Source organism: Engraulis encrasicolus, chromosome 1, assembly GCF_034702125.1.
Source record: "Engraulis encrasicolus isolate BLACKSEA-1 chromosome 1, IST_EnEncr_1.0, whole genome shotgun sequence".
Taxonomy (NCBI): domain Eukaryota; kingdom Metazoa; phylum Chordata; class Actinopteri; order Clupeiformes; family Engraulidae; genus Engraulis; species Engraulis encrasicolus.
The window spans coordinates 49,033,946-49,056,615 of NC_085857.1; the positions used below are offsets into that span (position 1 = coordinate 49,033,946).

The 22,670-nt window shown below is 40.7% G+C and overlaps 1 protein-coding gene across 1 annotated transcript; it reads left to right on the top strand.

Moving 5' to 3' along the window:
- The first annotated feature begins 2,070 nt into the window (after window positions 1-2,070).
- LOC134457929 (GTPase IMAP family member 2-like) lies at window positions 2,071-3,290 on the top strand. The gene is made up of 3 exons (XM_063209978.1): window positions 2,071-2,086; window positions 2,573-3,098; window positions 3,203-3,290. The coding sequence occupies exons 1-3, from the start codon at window positions 2,071-2,073 to the stop codon at window positions 3,288-3,290; spliced, it is 630 nt and encodes a 209-aa protein (XP_063066048.1).
- The last annotated feature ends 19,380 nt before the right edge of the window (window positions 3,291-22,670 follow it).

Here is a 22,670-nt window from a genome sequence, read left to right on the forward strand (position 1 = left end):
GTGTCCTTTTCCTTAAAGACTTTCTTGCAGAATATGCAAACATGCTGTTTGTGTATACAGACTTCAGATGTTTCCTTTTATGACTTTCATGAAGCAATGTGGTCTGCCTTTGCCTCCAACCAAAAACCAATACTTTGTGTAGTGTTTAACTTGTGATGCTTATTGAAAAAAACTACCCAAAACAGTTCAAAGTTGACCTTCAGGTCTGTAGATGTTAGACCCTGTGTTTTGTCATTATTTGCACCGACTTCTACAGACATCTATCATAATTTCTTCCCTCAACCCCACATCCAAGGATGTTCTTTACAGCTCCCTGTTTGGCAGATTTCTGAATAACACAACACAGTGTTGGAAATGGTATACTAGGGTCTTTTGAGATGACCTTTTATTATTTGGAGGTCTTGTTTTTGCAAATAATAGTATTTCTGGTGTCCTCAGACAATATACCCTGTAGATTTCCATGCCATGTTTTGGCGCTAACTCACCAGTTTAATTCTAAATCACCAGAAATGAAACCCCATTGAAAATGAATGGGGTTTTATTTCTGTTGAGTTAGAATTAAACTGGTGAGTTAACACCAAAACGTGGCATGGAAATCTACGGGGTAAATTGAAGAGTGAAGTGTGGGACACCAGGTCAACAAAGAAGAACAGCTGACAGCAAAGCATCAAGGATATCTGGGCTTCCATATCTCCCATGCTCTGTTTCTGCCATGGACTTCAATGTTAAATGCATCATGGCCGTTACAAGTATTAAGACAGAGAGAGTCCTAACCAAGTATTGCACATTGCATGTTATGTAGAAAGTACCAAATTTCAACTGATTTGATGTGACCCAAATTTTGATGAAGAAAATTGTGATTTTACTACAATATTCTAATGATGTGAATTCCCCAATTCATTTTTTTTTAGCTGGAAGGCCAACATATTTAAAAAGAAAAAGTTGAATGATTGGAATAGTTAATAGACTGGGCCATGAATCTACAATCCATGACAGTATGACATTATTGATGGAATTATGGAAATAAATCAACGTTTTCACAATGTTCTAATAAAAAGGCCTGGAGCTGTATATGCAACTAAAAATCCAAGACAGTGACACTATATCTTTAAAGTCAGATGGCATAGAAAAGCAGCACAATTTTTTGATACTCCATCCACACCATGTATTATTATTAACATTAGAAATAGTAGAAGTTGTAGTAGTAGTAGCAGCAGTTGCAGCGGTGGTAGTAGTAGCAGCAGCAGCAGCAGCAGCCGCAGTAGTAGTAGCAGCAGCAGTAGTAGTAATACTAGTATTTGTTGTAGAAAAAGAAAGAAAGAAAGAAAGAAAGAAAGAAAGAAAGAAAGAAAGAAAGAAAGAAAGAAAGAAAGAAAGAAAGAAAGAAAGAAAGAAAGAAAAAATAAAAGAAAATGGGCTGATCATTTTGTTGTTAAATGCAAAGTAATTGCAAAACCCTTTGTGAAATATAGGACTGTTGCTCAACCGATGCCAAAGTAATATAAGCTTAGGTTCATGTGACCATGTACACTAGTAAAACCTGATTCTGGTCGTCAACACTTCATTAACTATAATTAGAACAGTTCTTCACACATGTCTATGGAAAGTTATACAGTATGTTACTTTGGCTATTTCTACAGTTGGAGAAAAAAGAAGAGGGAAATCATTTACTTACAGCTGTGTTCACCCATTCTGTTGTGTATGTTGTATGGCAGCAAGTGAATGTAAAGTATGTATACCTGTGTGTGTGTGTGTGTGTGTGTGTGTGTGTGTGAGAGAGAGAGAGAGAGAGAGAGAGAGAGAGAGAGAGAGAGAGAGAGAGAGAGAGAGAGAGAGAGAGAGAGAGAGAGAGAGAGAGAGAGAGAGAGAGAGAGAGAGAGAGAGAGAGAGAGAGAGAGAGAGAGAGAGAGAGAGAGAGAGAGAGAGAGACTGAGGTAAGTGAGTTGGAGGGAGGGACTGTTGTGCACCTAGTCTAAGGGTGTACTATAAATGGCACATGCAAAGGGGATGACATACACTACCTGTAGGTTCGGTACATAGCATACATTGCGCTCGAATTTGGTTTGGAAGATGGACAAGCTCAGATGTAAGTATTTGATTCCTTTAAAATATATATATATATATATATATATATATATATATATATATATATATATATATATATATATATATATATATATATATATATATATATATATATATATATACCTATCATGTACATAATATGTAATATACAACATAATTTAGATATGTTATACATAGTGTCAGAAATAATGCAGAATACATTTATTTTCTAGAGAGTAATTATTGATGTAGGCTATATGAAAATAAAATGTCTTCTGTGTTCTCGGTTGTGGTTAGGGTTATCAATGCCAATTATTGTTGCAAATACAGTACATAAACATTGCACAGTGTTATATTGCAACACATTCCGCAAATTGTGCTGTATTGCAGTGATTACAGTGGGGAAAGTAGGCTATTGAATTGTCATTACTAAATGTCACTGATTTGATTAAGAAAACTGTCACCACTGAATTGATCTCTCAGTAATACAATTTTGATTGACTCATAGTGAAATCTACAGAGCTGAGAATTGTACTTCTTGGGAAGAATGGATCTGGAAAGAGTTCAAGTGGTAACAGGATTCTCATGAAAAACGCATTCACATCAAAGTGTTTACCAGTCTCTGTCACAAGAATTTCCCAGAAGTCAACAGCTTCAGTGGGTAATTCCCAAGTTGCCATTGTTGATACGCCTGGTATTTTTGACTGTCAACTAAATGAGAGTGAACTGAGTAAAGAAATCCAATGGTGTGTGGACTTGTCGTTGCCTGGGCCTCACGCTTTCCTCCTGGTTATCAGGTTGGATTTGAGACTGACTGCTGAAGATGGAAAGCTTGTTGACTGGATTAAAACCAATTTCGGGGAAAGAGCTTTGAACTACACTATTGTCTTGTTCACACATGCTGATCAAATAGGTAAGGAAAAATTGGAAGAACACATCCAGTCCAGTAGCCAACTGTGTGAAATCATTGCAACATGTCGGGGGAGACATGTGTTCAACAACAAGAGTGACAGTACTGATGAGGTTGAACAGTTGTTAGTCATGATAGACAAAATGGTTTCTAAAAATGACACAGAATATTATACAAGTGGTGTGTATGAAAAATATCACAAAAAACTAAAAAGCCTCTGCATTCTAGGAGCTACGCCAGATTTGGTGTCAAGCCATCGTTTGAGGTCGTTCCAATAGTTCGGAGACTCAGGTCACACTGTGCTGAATGCAATTAAGGAAAGCAGGCAAAAGAAAAATGAATTTGTAATAGTATTAACCTATTCAAATAGTCCAATAGTAAGCAATTGTAGTGCAATATCAGCCAAGGTGCAATAATACCAATAACTCATTGGAATACCATGCCACTATTATTTATTTTTCCTTCTGTCACTCATTCTGTTTTGTAAATACAATACAACATAATTACATTAATCATGAACTTCTCAGCAACATATTTCAATCACATTGTATATAGGTCTATGCATAATTCTCAATTCACATTTGGGTAGGGACAATAACAGTGTCTTGCAATAAGTGGTTAATGATGTGTTTTTTGTCATTGTGGTGAAATGAATCAGTTATTGTATGCAATCAAATCACTGGTTGCATTCATCTAGACGTATATTCCAAGTTCTATTTTCCATGCTTGTATAAATAAATAGTATAAATAATGCATATTATAAGTACAATAGTTGATAAATACTGAGGCCCGGAGTTCCTGGCCCCTATGCCCCCACCCTGCTCCGCCAGTGATGCTAAGTTGTAATCAATAAATGTCTACCGGTTTGTGTCTGTAATGTAATACCAACAATGGACAAATAAGAAAATAAAGGAAAAATAAATGGTAGTGCAGTTAACTGTGTCATACACCTCTGTAACATACACATGTTCTCTACAATAATCACCTTCATAGACTGACAAACCCGAATGACCGAAGGGGAGGAAAGGGAGTCAGATGGGCCAGTTCATACATAAAGAAATGCATTACAATAATAAATAAATTTAAGAATGAATTTATTGTTTTCAATTGAATGTCCCTCATACATCTCATATTGCACACACAATTAGATATGAAGTATTACAGACGAATAGCCCAACATCCAGTACTGTAAAGACATTATGTATACTGTATAGTGGAGGCATTGGGTATTCCCCATCAACTTAGAACCTCCTACGAGCCATTCAGACAGAATAACTAAGGAGGTCAGCAATGCATGTGTAATAATATGAAATGGATTAGGCACTGACATATACAGGCAAAGTATATATGCCCTGAGAAATAAATCACAGTAAGACATTGACCAAATAGTGATTTACAAAAGCAAATCAAACTCACCAAGCTTCAAGCAAACCACTCCCAGCAAATAAATGCAAATAAATGCAATTTATACAGTTATGTAATCCCAGAGATTATTTAACACACAAAGTGATTAATATCTGGCCCTTTATTCTGGACACAATAACACTCTCTTAGTAGAACAGCAAGACCCTGCTCTGTTGGACTATCTTCTGCCTGTCTTCTATGACTGTGTTCTTCACCAAGTTGTAATCACACTCACTGCCCTCTTCAATGTCTTTTGCACTGTGACATCACTACTGGACACACCCCATTGATCCACATGACCATGTAGGGGTGGGTCCTGGTTATCGGCCAGCAGCAGCAGGGTTGACAGTTGAACATATTTATGGTGGCATGAAGCCATCTACTGGACAAGCCAGGTACAACTGCACACGGACTGTCTGTGTGTGTGTGTGTGTGTGTGTGTGTGTGTGTGTGTGTGTGTGTGTGTGTGTGTGTGTGTGCGTGTGTGTGTGCGCGCGCCTGCGTGCATGCGTGTGCGTGCGCTATCTGATTACTTTTTTTCATTGTTCTTTAGATTTTAAAAAAAACATCATCATGATAGTAAAATTGCAACAATACATCAATTGACTCCTCTTTTTGTACCAGGTTTTTACGTAGCTGTATGATGACTCACACAATTGACTCCTCGTAGTTGTCCCAGTTGGTTCAATAAGCAAGTTATGGTTGTTAGCAAGCAAATTATGCCATTGGCATTACATTAAATTGCATTGCATTACAATGAGCTGAGGCTTTTATCCATGGCCTTTGCTGACATGCCCAACGTATAAGTTGTCAATCTCTTTTACACATTTGTTTCTTTGCATTTGCATTCTTTGCTTTGCTTTTCAGGGACTATGTTCTGCGTGATTTTCCATCAATCTGTCATAAAGAACGCATGTTGTATTTTTGTTTGTGAATTTGGAAATTGGAAGAACACATTGCAAACATGGACCAAAAGCTTTGCACTGTTGTTTGACGAGGTTAGCAATTTGAAATAGGCCCAATGTGTTTGAGTAAACGAGTGAAGTGAGTAAGATAATGTGAAATAGCAAAATAGAGAGACAGGTGCACAGAGAGAGACAGACAGATGGATGACGAGAAGAAGGGATATAGGTTTGATAGTGGTTCCCAAACTGGGGGTCGGGACCCCTAGGGGGTTGTGGAGGTATTGATGGGGGTCGAAGACAAAAGGGACTTGTACTCATTTGTACGTCTAATAGATGTAATTGCTGTCTTGTGGATTTCTAGCAATAATAGCGGACATCTATTATTGGAAAATCTAGTAAAATTAACAGACAAAAAGAAGTACAAAAGGGGGTCCCCGCTGAAAAGGTTTGGGAACCACTGGGTTAGGGTGATACTGTTGAGAAGTTAACAATCTGTAGCAGCAGTGAGGGCATTATTGACAATTAAGAATTTAACTACAGTGTATGTAACACATCCCTCTTGTTCGCCATAGGAAAACCACTAAGGATTGTTCTACTAGGCAAAACCGGAGCTGGAAAAAGCTCCACAGGAAACACAATCTTAGGGAGAAAGACCTTTCACGAAGACATCAGTTTTGACCCCATCACCTCAGCCGCCTCAGCAGAGAGTGGGGAAGTAGATGGCAGACAGGTCACGGTGATTGCCGGGAGTGTTTGATGAGAATAAGCCAGAAAAGTAACTCAAGCTTGAGACACTCCCGGATGGAGGTGCAGGTGGAGGAGTGGTAATCGGAGCAATGGTGGGAACAGTATGTGGAGGAGGACATCCATTAGCAGCATTGGAAGGAGCAGTTCAAGGAGCAAAGAATGGAGCAGGTTGCATGGCAGGCTGTGGGGCTGCTCTTGGTGCAGTTATAGGAAAGTAGTGCCTACGCTGTACAATTTCTCCAAAGTTTCCTAAAGTTATTTTAGATACATTCATGCATTTCTTCGCACAAACAGTGTCAAGAGAATGCATACAATTTCTTATTTCATATACATTCCACCGCCTAAAGAAATACCCCAGCAATGTCTAAGTATAGGGGTACTGTAAGTTAAAAGTATTAATAAAAAACAAGATACATTTTGGCTGATTTTGCATGTTCCAAACATACATAATTTGAAAGTAATCCTTTAGAATAAACAGGAATAATACACACACACACACACACACACACACACACACACACACACACACACACACACACACACACACACACACACACACACACACACACACACACACACACACACACACAATAATGTGAGACCTCACCACAGTGCACCGATATTTTTGTTTGTCCTGGGCGCAAACAAAGACATGTACTGCGTAACTGACAATGTCTGGAATATCCCAACAAGCAGGCTGTCATCATGCTTTAGTGCATGTATCGCACACTAGTGCATTCAGCGTGCTGGTGCGACGCATTTTGAAGTTAAAGCGTGCTCCTCAACGCAACGGTGAAGCGCTTTCTTGCACTTTTGACACGTGACGAGGTTTGCACAGTTTTCCCCCCGTGTCGGCGATTTTGTTTTGTCACAGCGCATTTCTGTTACTAAACGCAAATATGCTTTGCTGTGCCCTAACCAAAACCACCCCTAAACCTAACCTGTCAGTAAAGCAATGTTTCTGCTGCTTTACTTTTGCCAAGAACAGCGAGATTAGGCAAATTTCTACCTAAATTGTGCCTAAACCAGAACCATCCCTAAACCTAACCTGTCACAAGGCGTTGTGGAGCACGACTTAACTTGAAAATGCGTATTGGACACAAGCAATAATGGGTTCAAATCAGCGTGTCATAGATACGCCTATGCATGATGACATGTTGCAACAAGAAACAGAAATATAGGCCTACTCCCTACTCCTCCAATGCAGCATAAATTTATTTGGATTTATTTTTTAAAAATTCTCATTATTCTTATTGCAATAACAGTATTCAAATTTCATGCAAATATCGACACATTGCAGATGTACAGGACTGATGGGTTCCATGATTGAAGGGAGAGTGTGTTCAGTCAATAGTATACATCTACACATATAAACCGTGAGAACAAAACTGTTTATTTGGATTAAGCTGGTGCTGTTCCAACGGTGAACCTGCATGTGCAATGCAATGAGAAATAAACCATATTATTAGGTAGCCAACAATTGTTCATTTGGCCAAATTTAATTTCTTATCAATATCAATAAATTATTAGGCGTAATGACTATCCAATGCGTATCCTGTCCTTTGTCAAGTGAGGAAAAAAAACTCATTGATTGTCATACTCATTGACATACACACAGCATAGCCTATCAATAATAATTTTCACTTATTTTAAATGGAAAGACATAGCCAGTCACAGATGCAGTTATACAGGCAACAAAAACACCCGAATTGGCTGTTCCTAACTAGTCTCTAAATGTCATTTACTACGACATAGGTTTGAATTAGGATATAATTAAATGTCCTATTGGTTGTTAGAGACAAACCCATCCTCAGCCACTGTCCATACCGCTGCTAAAATAATCAACTAAATTGAAAGATTGTAGTACTGCCTTGAAACTTGAATCATCCATTCCAAGGGTCTTAATGTTCAATCTTTTTAAACAGTCACACATACCCAAGATTAGTTATCGTCCATACCAGTGTCTAAAGAGACCAGTGAAGAACCAGATGCCAAAGCCAGTCAGCGAACCTGACACAATGCCCTGGAATCCATGGAAACACTTTCCCACCCCCAATGCTGTTATGATGGAGACGGTCATCTCCACCCTCTCCTGGATGTAGCGCTGGCGGTCTTCAGTCTTCCACTGGTGCTGGTAGCGGTTTCGTTCCACAGCCTCATTGGTTGGAACTGTTTGGAGAAAGTGAAAGTGAAAATGAAAATGAAACACACTTTTGTGTTTCTACTTATCTAAAAAAAAAAAAACAAGAACTTATGTTGAGCAGAAATATGTCTGCTTGAACAGAGCACTAGAAATTACTAGCCTGATTATCATCAATTTTCAAATCTCTTCGAGACTTGGTCTGACCAAGAGCATAACAATGAACATTTCCCAGATGGTATGGCTGACCTGCCTTCCTTGGTTTGCTTATGGTTGTTTACTTCCCGACAAAGTGAAAGGAGTTCCCGTATTTTTGGGAACTCAGGAAGTACTTGCATTGCTCTTGACCTGACTAGTTGCAACACCGAAGGTGTTGCGTCACTAGGAGGGTGCAGATGGGTTAACAAATTGCTACAATAAAATGTAAAAAAGGTATAAACATAGAGGGGTTTCCAGGAATATGTGGAAACATATTGAGCAAATAACAACATTTTGCAGTAGACAACACCAATTCAGTCATGTAGCCTGGTTCTCACCAGACGGTGAACACGTCTGGAGAGCACACGTTGGCTCAATGTTTCCACATATTCAGGGAAGTCCCTCAATGCTTATATCTTTTTCATATCGTAGTATTATGTAGTGCTCTATTCAAGCATTTAGGTCAATCAGGTAAGTGTTCAATCATGACTCACCAAGAAGCAGTCTCTGTGCAGCAGTGCTCTCTCTCATCCTCAACAGGGTGTCTTGATACAACTGATGTTTGGCCTGGAGACTCTGATGTGCATAGTCGTCTTCGTCATCTCTTGAAACTTTGAAAGTATAGTTTGTTTTTCAATACTTTATTTGCACGCTTGGTGTTGCTCATTCATAAATGTTTTTTTCCCCCACCAGCTATTTCTAAGAATTCATTATGACAGGGAAATCTACATATTTCATGCATCCTCTCCATGAATTTCCAGTTCTAGACATGGCTGCAAACTTTGGTAAGACCAGGAAATATTAGTTTATTGACAAATATTAATATGGAAAGATCAAATTTGGGGATGCGCAGCATACTTGCAAATGACTTTGTCTGGCTACAATCCTATATACATGTAGGCCTACTAACCCTTAAAGGGACACTCCACCCATTTTGCATTAGGCTTTCCATTGATAGACACCCAGTCATACTTTTGAATGGTCTTTCAAAAATCTCTCAATTCCCCCTGAGATTGGAGAAATCCACATTCATCTCTTCACACTTCCTATGTCAATGATGTAAAAATGGTCATTTTGCATCATCGACATAGGAAGTGTAAGAGAGGTGGATTTCTGTTGAGACTACAAGCCTTTTTCCCACCTTTTCAACCCCGCCCATAGGGGGTTGGACCTAATGCTCTAACAGACCTATCACAGATCAGTGTCCCAGTGCTTTTGAAATCACTGGCATTGAGGCTCCAGTAAGCAGTGTTGCCATATTGGGCTGTTTCCCACCCAATTGGGCTGCTTGGGATGGCCGTCTGCGGGTAAAAATGGCATTTTACAGGAAAACTCGCCCAATCTTTCCCATCGACATCAATAGAATTGGGCGGGATTTAGTGCTTCCAGGCGGGTTTTGAGCATTGTTTGGGCTGGAAATCATCAGCCTCATCTGGCAACACTGCCAGTAAGTCACTGGCATAGCTGGAAAGGAGAAGCTGGAGCACACTGCAGCTTAGTTTTCAAGACTTTATTTTGTGCACACACCCGACCAACGTTTCGGTGTTGCTACACCTTCTTCAGAGTCAAATGATAGCAAGAGAGAGACACAGATTTCAGGACTTGACATTCACAGGTGATCCCACTTGGTTTGGCTAAATTGGTCTCATCTCATTGCAGGTAATTGACCCCACCCCCCAACACCAGGACAAGATTCCAGACAATTAGACGGAGAGGCTTTGAGGAAAGGCATTTTGGATTCATACTCTAAATTCAGTGGAGCCTCAGGGCATAAATGAGGAACACAATATGTCTTGCTCTCTGTAACAAATTGTTCCAGCATCGCGGCTGTGGTCTTCTAATAATTGTAGCTGTGGTTTTATTGACAATGTTCTTTGTGTATTGTTTTTTTTTCACTTTTTTATTTTGTTTTGGGAAGTTGGCAAGCTGTCTAATTGTCTACAATCTTGTCCTGGTGTTGGGGGGTGGGGTCAATTACCTGCAATGAGATCAGACCAATTTAGCCAAACCAAGTAGGATCACCTGTGAATGTCAAGTCTTGAAATGTGTGTCTCTCTCTTGCTATCATTTGACTCTGAAGAAGGTGTAGCAACACAGAAACGTTGGTCGCGTGTGTGCACAAAATAAAGTCTTGAAAACTAAGCTGCAGTGTGCTCCAGCTTCTCCTTTCCAGTGATGTCTGTCCCACTGTGATGCACCTGCAAACAGGGTTGCCAGATGAGGCTGATGATTTCCAGCCCAAAAAATGCTCAAAACCAGCCTAGAAGCTCAAAATCCCGCCCAATTCTATTGATTTCTATGGCTAAAATTGGGCGGGTTTTTCTGCTAAATGCCATTTTTACCCGCACACGACCATCCTAAGCAGCCCAATTGGGCGGGAAACAGCCCAATCTGGCAACACTGCCTGCAAGCTGAGGGAGGGGTGATGCATAGAGTCCCAAATAACTGGGTGTGGCCTGTGGAACTTGAGCATTGCAGTGCATTATGGGGATTGTTGTCACAAATCCACAAGCACTAAAAAGTCATTTTCTGCCTTTTCTTGGCCAAGAAGGCACCAAATTAGAAATGTATGTTACTATTCTACTATACATATGACCCACTTTCAGTAACATATTCATGTCTCCACCGGTGGAATGCCCCTTTAATATAGGCTATGTAATGCAACATTAGAGCCCAGACAGAGTTGCTAAATGTGTCAAATTTGCCCAAAAGAAGCTCAAAAACCACCTGGAGGCACTAAATACTTCATAATTCGAAACAAATTCCATTGATTTATATGGCCATTAAAAATCCTGCCCAATTAAATGAAAAACCTGCCCCCAAAAACCTACCCAATGCCCTTGAATGATATAGGTGATCTAAGGTAAATTGGGACATCAGGTAAAGTGGGATAAATAAGGTTTTGGGTTATTATCTTTCTAAAAATTAGCAGCCAAACACAAAATGGGATATAATATTACTGCAAGTGTCCTGTATAAGGAAAAATAACTTTAATCGGTGTATCATGAAGGAGCAAAGGTTTGAAGTGACGGTGGACCCAGCACTTGGCCCCTGTCGAGCCCCCCGTCATGTTGATTACGCTGTCATGATCATAAGAATATTATGGCTGAATCAGTGATTATATGGCACAAAGTGTGATTGAGTTGTTTTCTTAAAGTTTTCAATCAATATCAAAACATTTGGACAATGGTCTTTACTTTATTAAGGAAAAGTAATTTTAGTGAATATAGTAGTGGAGTCAGGTAAACTGGGTCAACAATTGCAGCTGAAATGGGACAGTTTTGTCTATGATGGACTATGGTGACCTAGCTGATTCCATCCTGACCTAACAATCAGCTACAGGTTTAATAATGAAGGTATAATAACAAATCAAGGGTAGGTCTACTGTATATTGCAGTGTTTCTCAACTTTTTTAAGGCGAGGCTCCCTTTCAATTCATGAAAAATTTCAAGGCACCCCAAACCAACAAGCCGTGACATGGCATCATATCTGATACCACAAAAGCTTAGAAAAGCTTTTGGAGACGTCACACAACCTACGTTCAAAGTTGCAGCTGACTGGGGTGACCTATATTTACTTTATTGTGCGTAAATGGCAGATGAAAGATTCCACTGACTAGCATTAACTTAGCATTTAGACAAAAATGTATCATATTACATAATTTATTTATCAGCCACGTTTCCGTGGCACCCCTGTTGAGAAACACTGGTATAATGGCACATGTTTGTAAAGATACTGTGTTGTGTGCAGCAAAAACAGGAAACAAAAGGGGAAGTATACTGACCGGCAGTTAAATCCGTCTCTGCTTACAAGTTTGCCTAAACGAAAATCAAGTTCGATGTGTTATCAGCACATTTGTACAGAGCTCGTTGGTAAATGAAAAAAGCTGATTTTAAACCACATTGAACTATATCTCATTAGTCACCAATGACGTTGATGAGTCACTACTTTGAAATGACTAGAGCTACAACTGGGAGAGCCTAGTTGCCTAGTTGATAATCCCCCATTTCTGAAACGCAATGCCTTATTTCATACCAATTGACATGTAGAACGATTGCACACATTTCGTACTGTATATGACAGGCTTGTACGAAATTCCGAATTGAATTGAGAATGACCCCAAAACTCAAATTCAATTCTTGAATTTCAATATGAATTGAATTGAAATTCCAAACAGGAAATGGAATTGCAATTCGAATTGGAATGGCAGGAAACTGAATTTCACAGAATTTAAATTCTAAGAAATTCAAAGCAATGACATAATACTGACATTAGGTGGTGGAAGGGATGGTCAGTATCTCGAATACTTCAATTAAAATACATTTCGAAATAGAACATAGTATTTTGAATTTTGTATTTCATGTCAGGGAATTACAAGTATTTGAAGTTTGTATCAAAATACTTCCCAACCCTGTATTTTGAATTTTCAAAAAAAAAGAGAAAATACAATAGCCTTCTTTCTCCTGAACAATGCAATTACATTGTAGGAACACGGATCAAATAGTATGTAAGTGATGCTTGTAGCTATATTGGAATGTAAAAGTGTTTGTCTGGGAAAGGGGTGAAGGACTCCAAAGATTGACAGTTCAATTCCCAGGTAACATTGGCAGGTGACTACCTGACTACGAGTTACTAACGAATAACCAGCTTCAAAACTCTGAATTATTGAATCAAAAAACGCCACTCTTGATAAAATATCGTCAATAATTGAAATTGCCATGCTCAGCACCAAAGGTGCAACCGTGATCATTACTAATGCTGCACCATGCATCACCCACAAGATGGTGCTCTAAGGCCACAAATGGTGCATTATTGACGCTTTGCAAGATACGTGGACATAATTTACAAGATACACTTTCTTGTTTATTGAACTCACATACAGACCTTGACATATCTGTACCATTTTTTAAATGCTAGTTGTGCCAAGTAGCCCATTGTTTATATAGTCTTCTCCATAATTACAAGACGCACCCACTCTACAACACAATCATCCAACAAAAGAGTGTGTTCAGCTGGAGGCTGAGAGCACTGAAATTCAGGACTGACAGACTGGGGAAATCATTTGTCCCAAGAGCCATGCAACTGTGTAATCTGTCCATTAAGGACAAAGAGAAACTCCTGGACTTTTCTGCATGACCACCTTATTTATTTTTATCTACTTTTTTTACTTTTTTATTTTCATATTCTTTTTATTTTTATTTTTACTTCTCTTTTTAATCTACAGAGCAAACTGGACAAAGAATTTCCCCTTGGGGATAAATAAAGTTTAATCTAATCTAATCTAATCTAATAATTGTAACATTATTGTTTGTTCAATGACTGGAAATTATGGTTACACAGGAGTTTGTGTGGTTTAAAGTAGGCCTACCTTTTAATGTGTAAGTGAATTGAATTGTTATTTTTGGTCATGCCATAAAAGTCATTGAGAAGCGAAGGGAAATTGGATTTCCTTGCTGAGACTCGAACCTTGAACTTCTGGAATGCAAGACTGGGGCTCTAACCGCTACACCAAATAGCCAGACTCATTAGCTTGAAAGTCAGGACACACACAAATACCTAGTTTCTGTTGTATTTTGAAAATGCAAAATACAGTATTTTGATTATTGATACATTTACTGTTATGTATTTTGTAACGTATTTGTAACATCTTAGAGCTGGGTATTTTGCATTGTATTTTGAAATACATTTAGTTGAGTCTTTGCCCATCCCTGGGTGGTGGTGTAAAATTGAAAGAAACTCAAAGTAATGACAAAATAAGAACAATAGATGGTGCTGTATATTTATAAGCATGTGTCTATTCCCGGCACTGCAAGGTGGGTGGGAAGAGTGAATTATAGCCCCCTTAGGTCACCTGTTGGGCTGCATCCTAGCAGTGCTTTAGGATTTGGGTAGGTAATTATTTGACTTTCGGGTTTTTTAACCATTTTGAGTTAGTACAATGCCATTCTCTATTTGCTGTAGACCTTAGGTGGTAATATTTACATACATTTTGGTACATAACAAATAAGAAGTGTGAAAGTCATCTGTAGGCCTTGCATAACACTAATTATTATACATGCAACTACTGAAAATCACAATGGGGGCCTGCATGGTTTATACAACATTTACTTATCATTTTGAATGCTGAATACATTTATAGTTACATTTATTAGCAATACATATTTTTGTTAATACTATTGTACTTAGCTACACTATTATTTTATTATTTTGAAAACACAAAAACTGCGTGTTCATCCACTTCCTGAATTACAGTGAGTTTCAATTCCATTTTGAATTCCATTTCCTGTAATTCAAATTCAGTTCAATTCAACATCCTGTAGGGGTGGAGTCAATTCAATTCAAATTCAATTCCACTTCCTGAATTGAATTTAATTCAGAAATTCTGAATTTCGTACAAGCCTGGTATATGATATGATTACTGTCAACTATGGCGCAAGTTGTATGTCACATAACACAGACAGGTTAACGTACCTGTGTTTCCCAGCAGCTCTTGTCAAGTCTTCTTGTATACTGCCCGAGGAGGAATTCCTCCTTTGTTTCTAAGGTAGATAAGGGTTGTAAAGGATAAGCATTGGGTGTGTGTGTGCACGCACGCTCAAAAGCATACACTGTATGTATAGCAAAAGTGTAAAAAATGCCAAACAACAAAACAACAACAACAAAAGCAGACTAGCCCTTCCCTATCACATGAAGTAGAAAATAGTTCCTTGAAGATTTAGATCTATACATACCTGGTAGGATGGAGTTGGGCAATATCAAATTGTAGTAGTTGTGGAAAAATGTATGGCAAGCATTATCCAAAATTCCAGAAATAACAGAGCTGAGGTATAACCTGCTCCTTCACCTGACATGTCAGTTCAAATTATATGACAGTGCTCCTCTGCTGGTTCTCACTGCGGCCTCACCCTTCACAGATTAGCTTCTTTACCATTGTCAATTACGTGTGTGTGTGTGTGTGTGTGTGTGTGTGTGTGTGTGTGTGTGTGTGTGTGTGTGTGTGTGTGTGTGTGTGTGTGAGAGAGAGAGAGAGAGAGAGAGAGAGAGAGAGAGAGAGAGAGAGAGAGAGAGAGAGAGAGAGAGAGAGAGAGAGAGAGAGAGAGAGAGAGAGAGAGAGAGAGAGAGAGAGAAATCAAAGACAAAGGAGGAGCTTTGCTACCTGTGTGGTTGAAGCGAGGCAGAGTGTCACTGAGCACATTTAACTTGCAAATGCCTTGCCTTATTTTGCTGGCTCCAAAGACATACCAACTCTCCTATTCAGTCAGTGTGAAAAGCTGAAGTGAAAGGTAAGACATAATACCTGTTGGTGGCTTACTTTTAGTAAATAGTCAACTAAATAGTTTGAGTGACCTGAACTCAGTCCTGTATAAGTGGAACAAAAATAAACGTATTTTACATGTATTACAAAAGGACCAGGTGCTCTCTCGTTGCTTCTTGGGCTTTTGGGGTGGGGTGTTAGCCCGCTTTTTGCTCACACCAGGTCCTAGAGCTCCCATTGAGTGATTCCTTCTTCTCACAGGTGTAACTTGTCAGGATTCTTTAGCAAACCATACGCCCTTGATAGTATTTGTAACGGATTTAAATCATAGAGACTTGCTAAGTACTGTTCCAAAGGTAAGTGTGCTTCAGAATTCCAAGTTCACACCCTTAATTCAGAGATTTTGCAAGGTTGCACTTGCTGCATCCTTGCCGTTCGAAAATATCCAGAATCCTACCAGAAAGCCATGCATGTTTAAACATGATATGTATGGTATTTTGTGTTCTGAGATGTAGGCTAAATAGCTTAAAATAACTCAACACAAACTGGCCATTGTTTGTGCTCATTACCTTTTTGTTGCTTTTCAGAGCTTTTGACTGCGATTTGGGTGTACACTTGTGAAATATCAATTTTTTTTTTTTTTTTTTTTCTTTTCAACTTACACCACTACAACAATACTGCCAAACAATTGTGTTTAAATCATTTGGAAATAAGTGTGTAGTGGCCAAAATGGAACTGCTAACGCTCACTTCCACGCTTCCAAGCCTGTTCCATTTACAATCTTTTGAGATGCTTGTGAGACTGTGGTGCTCCAAGGTGTGCACACTTCAATTTGAGAGAATGCATATCAACAGGGAAATGTTAATTTACAGTGCCATGAGAAAGTTTGGGCGCCCTTTTGGAAAATCATTACATCGGTTTATTTCTCACTGAGCTTTTAAAGCAGCAACTTCATTTTAGCATATGTTAAACCGTAGGGAAAGAGAAACATTTCAGCAGTGGAAGAATTTTCATAGGCGTTACAGAAACAATTTTATGTGGGTTTAAACAAAAATAGGCGCGTGCACAAATATGGGCACCCCAAAGAAGGTATACCATTAATATGAAGTAGAGCTCACCCTTGCAGCAAAAACTGGTTTTAATGACTTTAGAATCCATTCAGTCACTAAGGCAGCAGTGATTAGACATTAAAATGTTATTTATCATACACTGTAAAAGATTTCAGACTGTAATTTACAGCTAATTGATGGGGAATAATTGCCAGCAAATTGATGTAAATTTAAAACAACTTGCAGACAAAAACAGTTGCCAGCCAGTCGTTTAAAATTACAACACTGTTCCGTTTTCTAAACTACTCTGACCATGGCACATATCCTGCCCCCTCATCCGCCCACCTCCTCCCGCCTCCGCCCCCACTGCCTGCCTCCATGTCTGAGATGCCTTCAACATGGTATCGTACCACCTCCCCATCCTCCGCCATGACTGAGATAGTGTGGTACTGTCACGGGGGTGATTTTGACAGTCAGGACAGAACTGAATAACTTTGGAATCGGTTCCCATGGGAGCCCTTTTTAGTAGGCACCGCGACATGTAAACACACGGCCCATCCGGTTACTGTGAATGAATTGGGCGTAATGATTACGTTAATTGATACAGGCGGATAGCGGTTGCCTTGGGGAAATGTGATTGGTAAACGGGGAGGGGAAAATGTGTTTTATACGGAACGTTCAAGACTGATGAGAAGAGGGGCCGGGAGAGCAACGCTGGAAGACTGCCGGGCGAGAGGGCGAGCCATGGAGGAGCGACCGCTGTAGCCAGGAGCCGGCTGAAGGAGGGGGTATTGCCGCGACTGGTATCCGGGTGGGGTCAGGCATGGATGAGACGGCACCGGTGCATCGCACGGACGGAATGAGCTCCGAGGAAGCACGACGGCATATTGCCATGATCGATGGTGTCTGCATGGAGAACCCCGAGAGGTGATGGACTACCCCCCAAATCGAAGTGCCGGTGCCTGGCCGCCACGGCATTCTAGAAGTGAAGACCCCCTCCCAGACGCGTAGCCGCTCCTGACTCTCACCCTCTGTCGCTCTCTCTCTGTCTCTCTGCCTCTCTCTCTCTCTCTCTCTCGCTCGCTCGCTCTCTCTTTCTATCTCTCTCTCTCTCTCGGACTCCTGCTACTGTGACTGCGGCTGCGTCGGCTGCTCCTGATTGACCTCACCGAGTGCTGTGCTGTGCTTTGCCGTTCACTCTTTCGTGTGCTGTGGCTGGGATGCTGTGCGATTCACGTGTGTTGCCCCAGCAGCCGCACACTGGCCGAGTCTACAGTAGCCCTGCCAAGGATCCTCTGTGCGCAGACCAACCAGTGACTGAATCCTTCCGCGCAAGTATCATCATGGGTTGCTGACTTTGGGGACCTTGAACTTTACATTGGGGTGGTGGGCCTGGAACGGGGTTTTAGACGTAGGACTCCCCTTTTTTATTTTTATATTCCTGTAGATAAATAATAAATATTCTAAAACTGATTTCCTGTGTCTTGGCATGTTTTGGTGTGTTTGGTTTACTCATCCGGGTAATGGGTAATCTAAAGGGGGTGCCGCTCGTAAATGCGCGCGCCCCCCTACCTGTGACACTACCATAATGCCACTCTGCTCTAAGCACATACTTCTACAGGTTCAGTCGTACATGAGTGTGGCATGATAAATAAAAGTCACTCAGCGCAGTGATGTCACTGTGACAGTTTCCTCAAGAGGACTTTCATTTATTAAGTCATCTCAAAGGGGAATTAAAAAACAATCAAAATAAAGACTGTATGGATATGCATTTGTCAAACTGGTCAAGTGGTCCACATTTAATATTGTGCAAAAAACCACCATAAAATATGCTATGCTACAAGATGGCTTTCAAAAGATGAAACAACCCAACCAGTTAACCTGTCAGGCAGCCGACCAGGTAGCCAACTGGCTTTGACAGCCTGGCTGGTTGACTGGCCAGCTACCTGTCCGATTCACTGGCTGGTTGACTGGCCAAACCAGCCAGGCAGCCAGTGAACCGGACAGGCAGCTGGCCAGTCAACCAGCCAGTCAACAAGCAAGGCAGCAAGCCAGTTAACTGTAGAGATGATAAAAAACCCGGAGGATCCGGTTGGAGAGCCGGTTAAAGACCTCATCCGAACAGACCGGATGGCTGTCGTGCATTGATCCGCCAAAGGCGGGTCAGACGGCATTTCATTAATATGTCAACAAAATGGCAGTTACAGCGCGAGAAATTGTGAAACCGGAATATATCCTCTTTAGTTGACTACAACAGCCATTCTCTAATCTCCCTAGTATGCTGTTCAGTCACGAACACTCACTGAGTAAAACTGAACCAACTCCCGCCTCGTCATTCATCGAGCCTGTTTGATCCGTCCAGCCTGTTGGATCCGTCCAGCCTGTTGTGGCCAATTGAGTCGCGGATCCCCGCTCTCTGTGTGTGTGCTTCTGACTCTGTTGAGGTCTACATTTCTAAATGTTAACAGTGCTCTGCCAACGCTTTAACATCTCACTCTGTAGGCTACTCTTAGGGAAATTATAGTCTACAGACGTGACTCTATCACTCACTGCGTTTTACAGCGTAGGCTACAGTCTTTAAAGCCACTGCTGTCACTCCCCTCGTCCGAGTCACTCAGCAGCGGCGCCCTCGGCGACTCGGTGAGATGAATCCTGACTGAGTTGTTGGTAGCAGCGAATCCCCTACGGATCGGATCAACGCTTAAGTTTCGTTTTTGCCACGAGTGTGCGAGTCGCAAGGCAACTCGGCAGCGGAAGCGAGTGGTCATCTGCTGCTCGCCTCCTGACTATCCCTGCTCAACTAGACTTCTGCTCCCAAATATTTGACTTTTAGTCTTCTTAAATACAAACACACACATTATTTATTGCAAAATCAGGAACATGCCGTTTCACTGCTGCCAAAGGCTGTTCGAGTTGTGGATGCATGTTTAGTGAGGAGAGGTGGGTCGGATCGCAGCATGAGTTTAGGAACTGTGACATTCATAAAGTGAGTTTTGTTGATCAAACTGTCTTACTCTTTGATTTATCAACATGAATTGATAAATGGAACAACAAAGGCATAGCTATTTAACGGCAGAAACGTTTTAAAAAATACATTATTATTATTTATTTTTTATTTAGGCCTATTTTAAATAAGTGATCCGTGTGATCCGAGTGATCCGTCTAATCCGGATACTCTCCTTGGAATGATCCAATCAACCCGGACGCCTCAAAGATTCGAGTTAAGCACCTCTAGTTAACTGACCAGGCGGACAGGCTGTCAGTCAACCTGCCAGGCAGCTAGCTGGTCAACCGGCACTATGCTGTCAGCCACCTTGTCAACAAACCAACCACTCAGCTAGTCGGTTAATTAATTGATTGCCAGTACCAGTGAGCACCAGTGAGTCAGGCGCTATGCTGTGCCATTCACATAAGCAACCAAAGCAGTGTGACAGTCCAGGTTTATATAGTGGGGCAAGTGAACCATGTGACCAGATTAATCAGGCATTGGGTAGGTGCTGGCAATCATTGAATCACGGCATGAAAGTGATTAGTAATAAAGTGAGGCAAGGCACTAATCGACAGATTTGTTAGGTATTGAGTGTGACAACAGAGTAACAAGAGAGATCTGTATCAAAGAGGGAACAAGTTCCTAGAATGTTCCAATCATTGATGCTCCTGCTCTAGAAATATAGTTTAAAAACAGACTGAGCTCCTTCTGTTGTTTAAAAAAGTATATGGACCTTCTTATCAGTAGGCTAGAAGTTCGTTTAGGCATATTAGTTCATGTGTTTTCAAGACATTTCCACTGCGTGGACAAATGCTTTCATCAACACCATTTTGACGAATTTAAACCAACTCTTTGGCAGAAAGCAGCACGCACTTCCAATGATGCCAATAGCGCGAGAGATGTTGCCACTCGCAAAGCTATGACAGGCATCCATTAAAATGGACGACACCGTTATCAACATTCATATCAGATTCACGATCGAGCTCTGGGAGAGCTAGAACTTGTCTTCTATCCATTATACAGAGATGGATTTAGGCTTTTTGTGTAGGCTACTTAACACAACCGAACGCCGTAGATTAGGCTGCGAGTGACAGCTGTTACAACGTTGTCTGGTCACTGTTTTGAAGATCAGCATTCGAAGCGCGGCGTATCCGCGCTCTGTCTGATCGCTATTGAAAAAGCAGCTGGAGGCGCAATGCTGATTGTAAGCAGAAGTCCGCGTCTAGTGTGATCACTGTTTTGAAGATCAGCATTCGAAGCGCGGCGTATCCACGCTCTGTCTGATCGCTATTGAAAAAGCAGCTGGAGGCGCAATGCTTATTGTAAGCAGAAGTCCGCGTCTAGTGTGATCGCTTAAACTGCTGTAAGATAGATGTTTCATATAAAGAATATGTTTTATTTCGATTGGATGTTATAAAGCTACAATGAGTGGAAATTTCGGACAACAATCAACTGCCTCTCCACACAAATTTGCCGCCTTGTTTTACCTGCGCTGAATGGATTTGCTCTGCGCTGAGAACGTGAGAGCAGTGCGCGATTGCGCAGTCGCGCAGCTTAGAGGGAACATTGGTCCTGGGCTTCTGCTTCCATTCCTTCTCATGGGATTTTGAGATATATTCTGTTGCCGAAGCCTTCAAAAATCCAAATTGAACCACAGGATAAATGTACAAACAAATTGCATAAATGGACAAACCATCATTGGCCTCTCCCATGCCCTTTAAGCAGAGAGGAGCCTGTTTTGAATTGCACTGAGCTGAAATTAGCGCACTTGGACGTCATTTACAATCCTCTGGCTCATGACCAAAGAAGGTAGATTGGATAAGTAGTATCACTCAATGGAAAATGCATTGGCCACAGTGTAGTATGAGGGTGTTGCTTTAATGCCATCGAACTAATACATTTAAGCTAAACACATTCACTACCAAGTCACGTAAAAATACGTTTAGCCTCCCAAACGTTGGCTCCCAAACCGTAAAATTACGTTTTTACATTTTTTTTTATTGGATTCTGAATCTACACATTCTAATGCACATTCTGTGTGATTTTCGTAATAATCTGATGAACAGAAATGACATAGATCATGAAAACTCCTACAAAGTCAAAACTCCTACAAAGTCAGGATCTGGATTTTTCATCATCTGTGCATTTTATTACACACAGTATTTGAGTTTTATTATAGCCAGTCAAACCACTTCCTGATCACGTCACGTCATGTCTCGAGATACTTCCTGGGCTGGAGAATCAAAACACACTTGCCTTGCTAGCTAGCCTATTCCTAAACATATGGAAGGATTAGGAGTTTTGCTGCCATCAGGATAGGTGTAAAATGGAAGGTTGTAATGAAAAACAGCATGCAACACAGCAGGAAGTAACCTACTTTTGGGTGAGTACTTTGGCACGTCTACTTTTATCTACAGAACGAAAACTGCCAGTCAAGTGACATTAGCCAGCTAGCATTTCAGATGCTCTGAACTGCCTGACCAGGTGATTTTTGCACCAAAATAGTTTACTTGGAAGCTACTGGAGTTGTTCTTTGGCCGCGAAAATGCATTTAGACCCGCAATTTAAACTCGGAGAGTCAGAGCGCACCCGTGACAAAAAAAAGGCTTTATCTTGGTTCGAATGTTGAAAATCGCTATTTTTACCTAAACCAGTGCTCGCTTAAAGTGAAATAACTTCGGAATGTCCTTGGGCTTTCGAACAAGCCCTGGCATGTGTCTGTGGGTTAAAGACAAAATATTCGGTGGGTGTTCAAAAAATGACATAAAATGATGAAATTGGTTGGGAGTCTACGGCTGAATTCCAAAAAACGGCTGGTATTGAATGTGTTAATGACATGGAGCACATGGTCAGTGTGTGCGAAGCCATGATGGGCACAATTTGTACTCCGCAAATTCAGTCGAAAGAGGATATCCGGTTGTCAGTGCTCAGTTTGTGGCCAAATTTACTGCAGCTGTCAGTGAGCATTAATTGTGGGGGATAATTAAGGACAGCTGACACACATTCACT

Bases quoted from the DNA above. Each gene is read 5' to 3' on its own strand.
- LOC134457929 (XM_063209978.1), top strand. The intron at 3,099-3,202 runs GTTAGTCATGAT...TCTGCATTCTAG, and splicing joins ACTGATGAGGTTGAACAGTT to GAGCTACGCCAGATTTGGTG.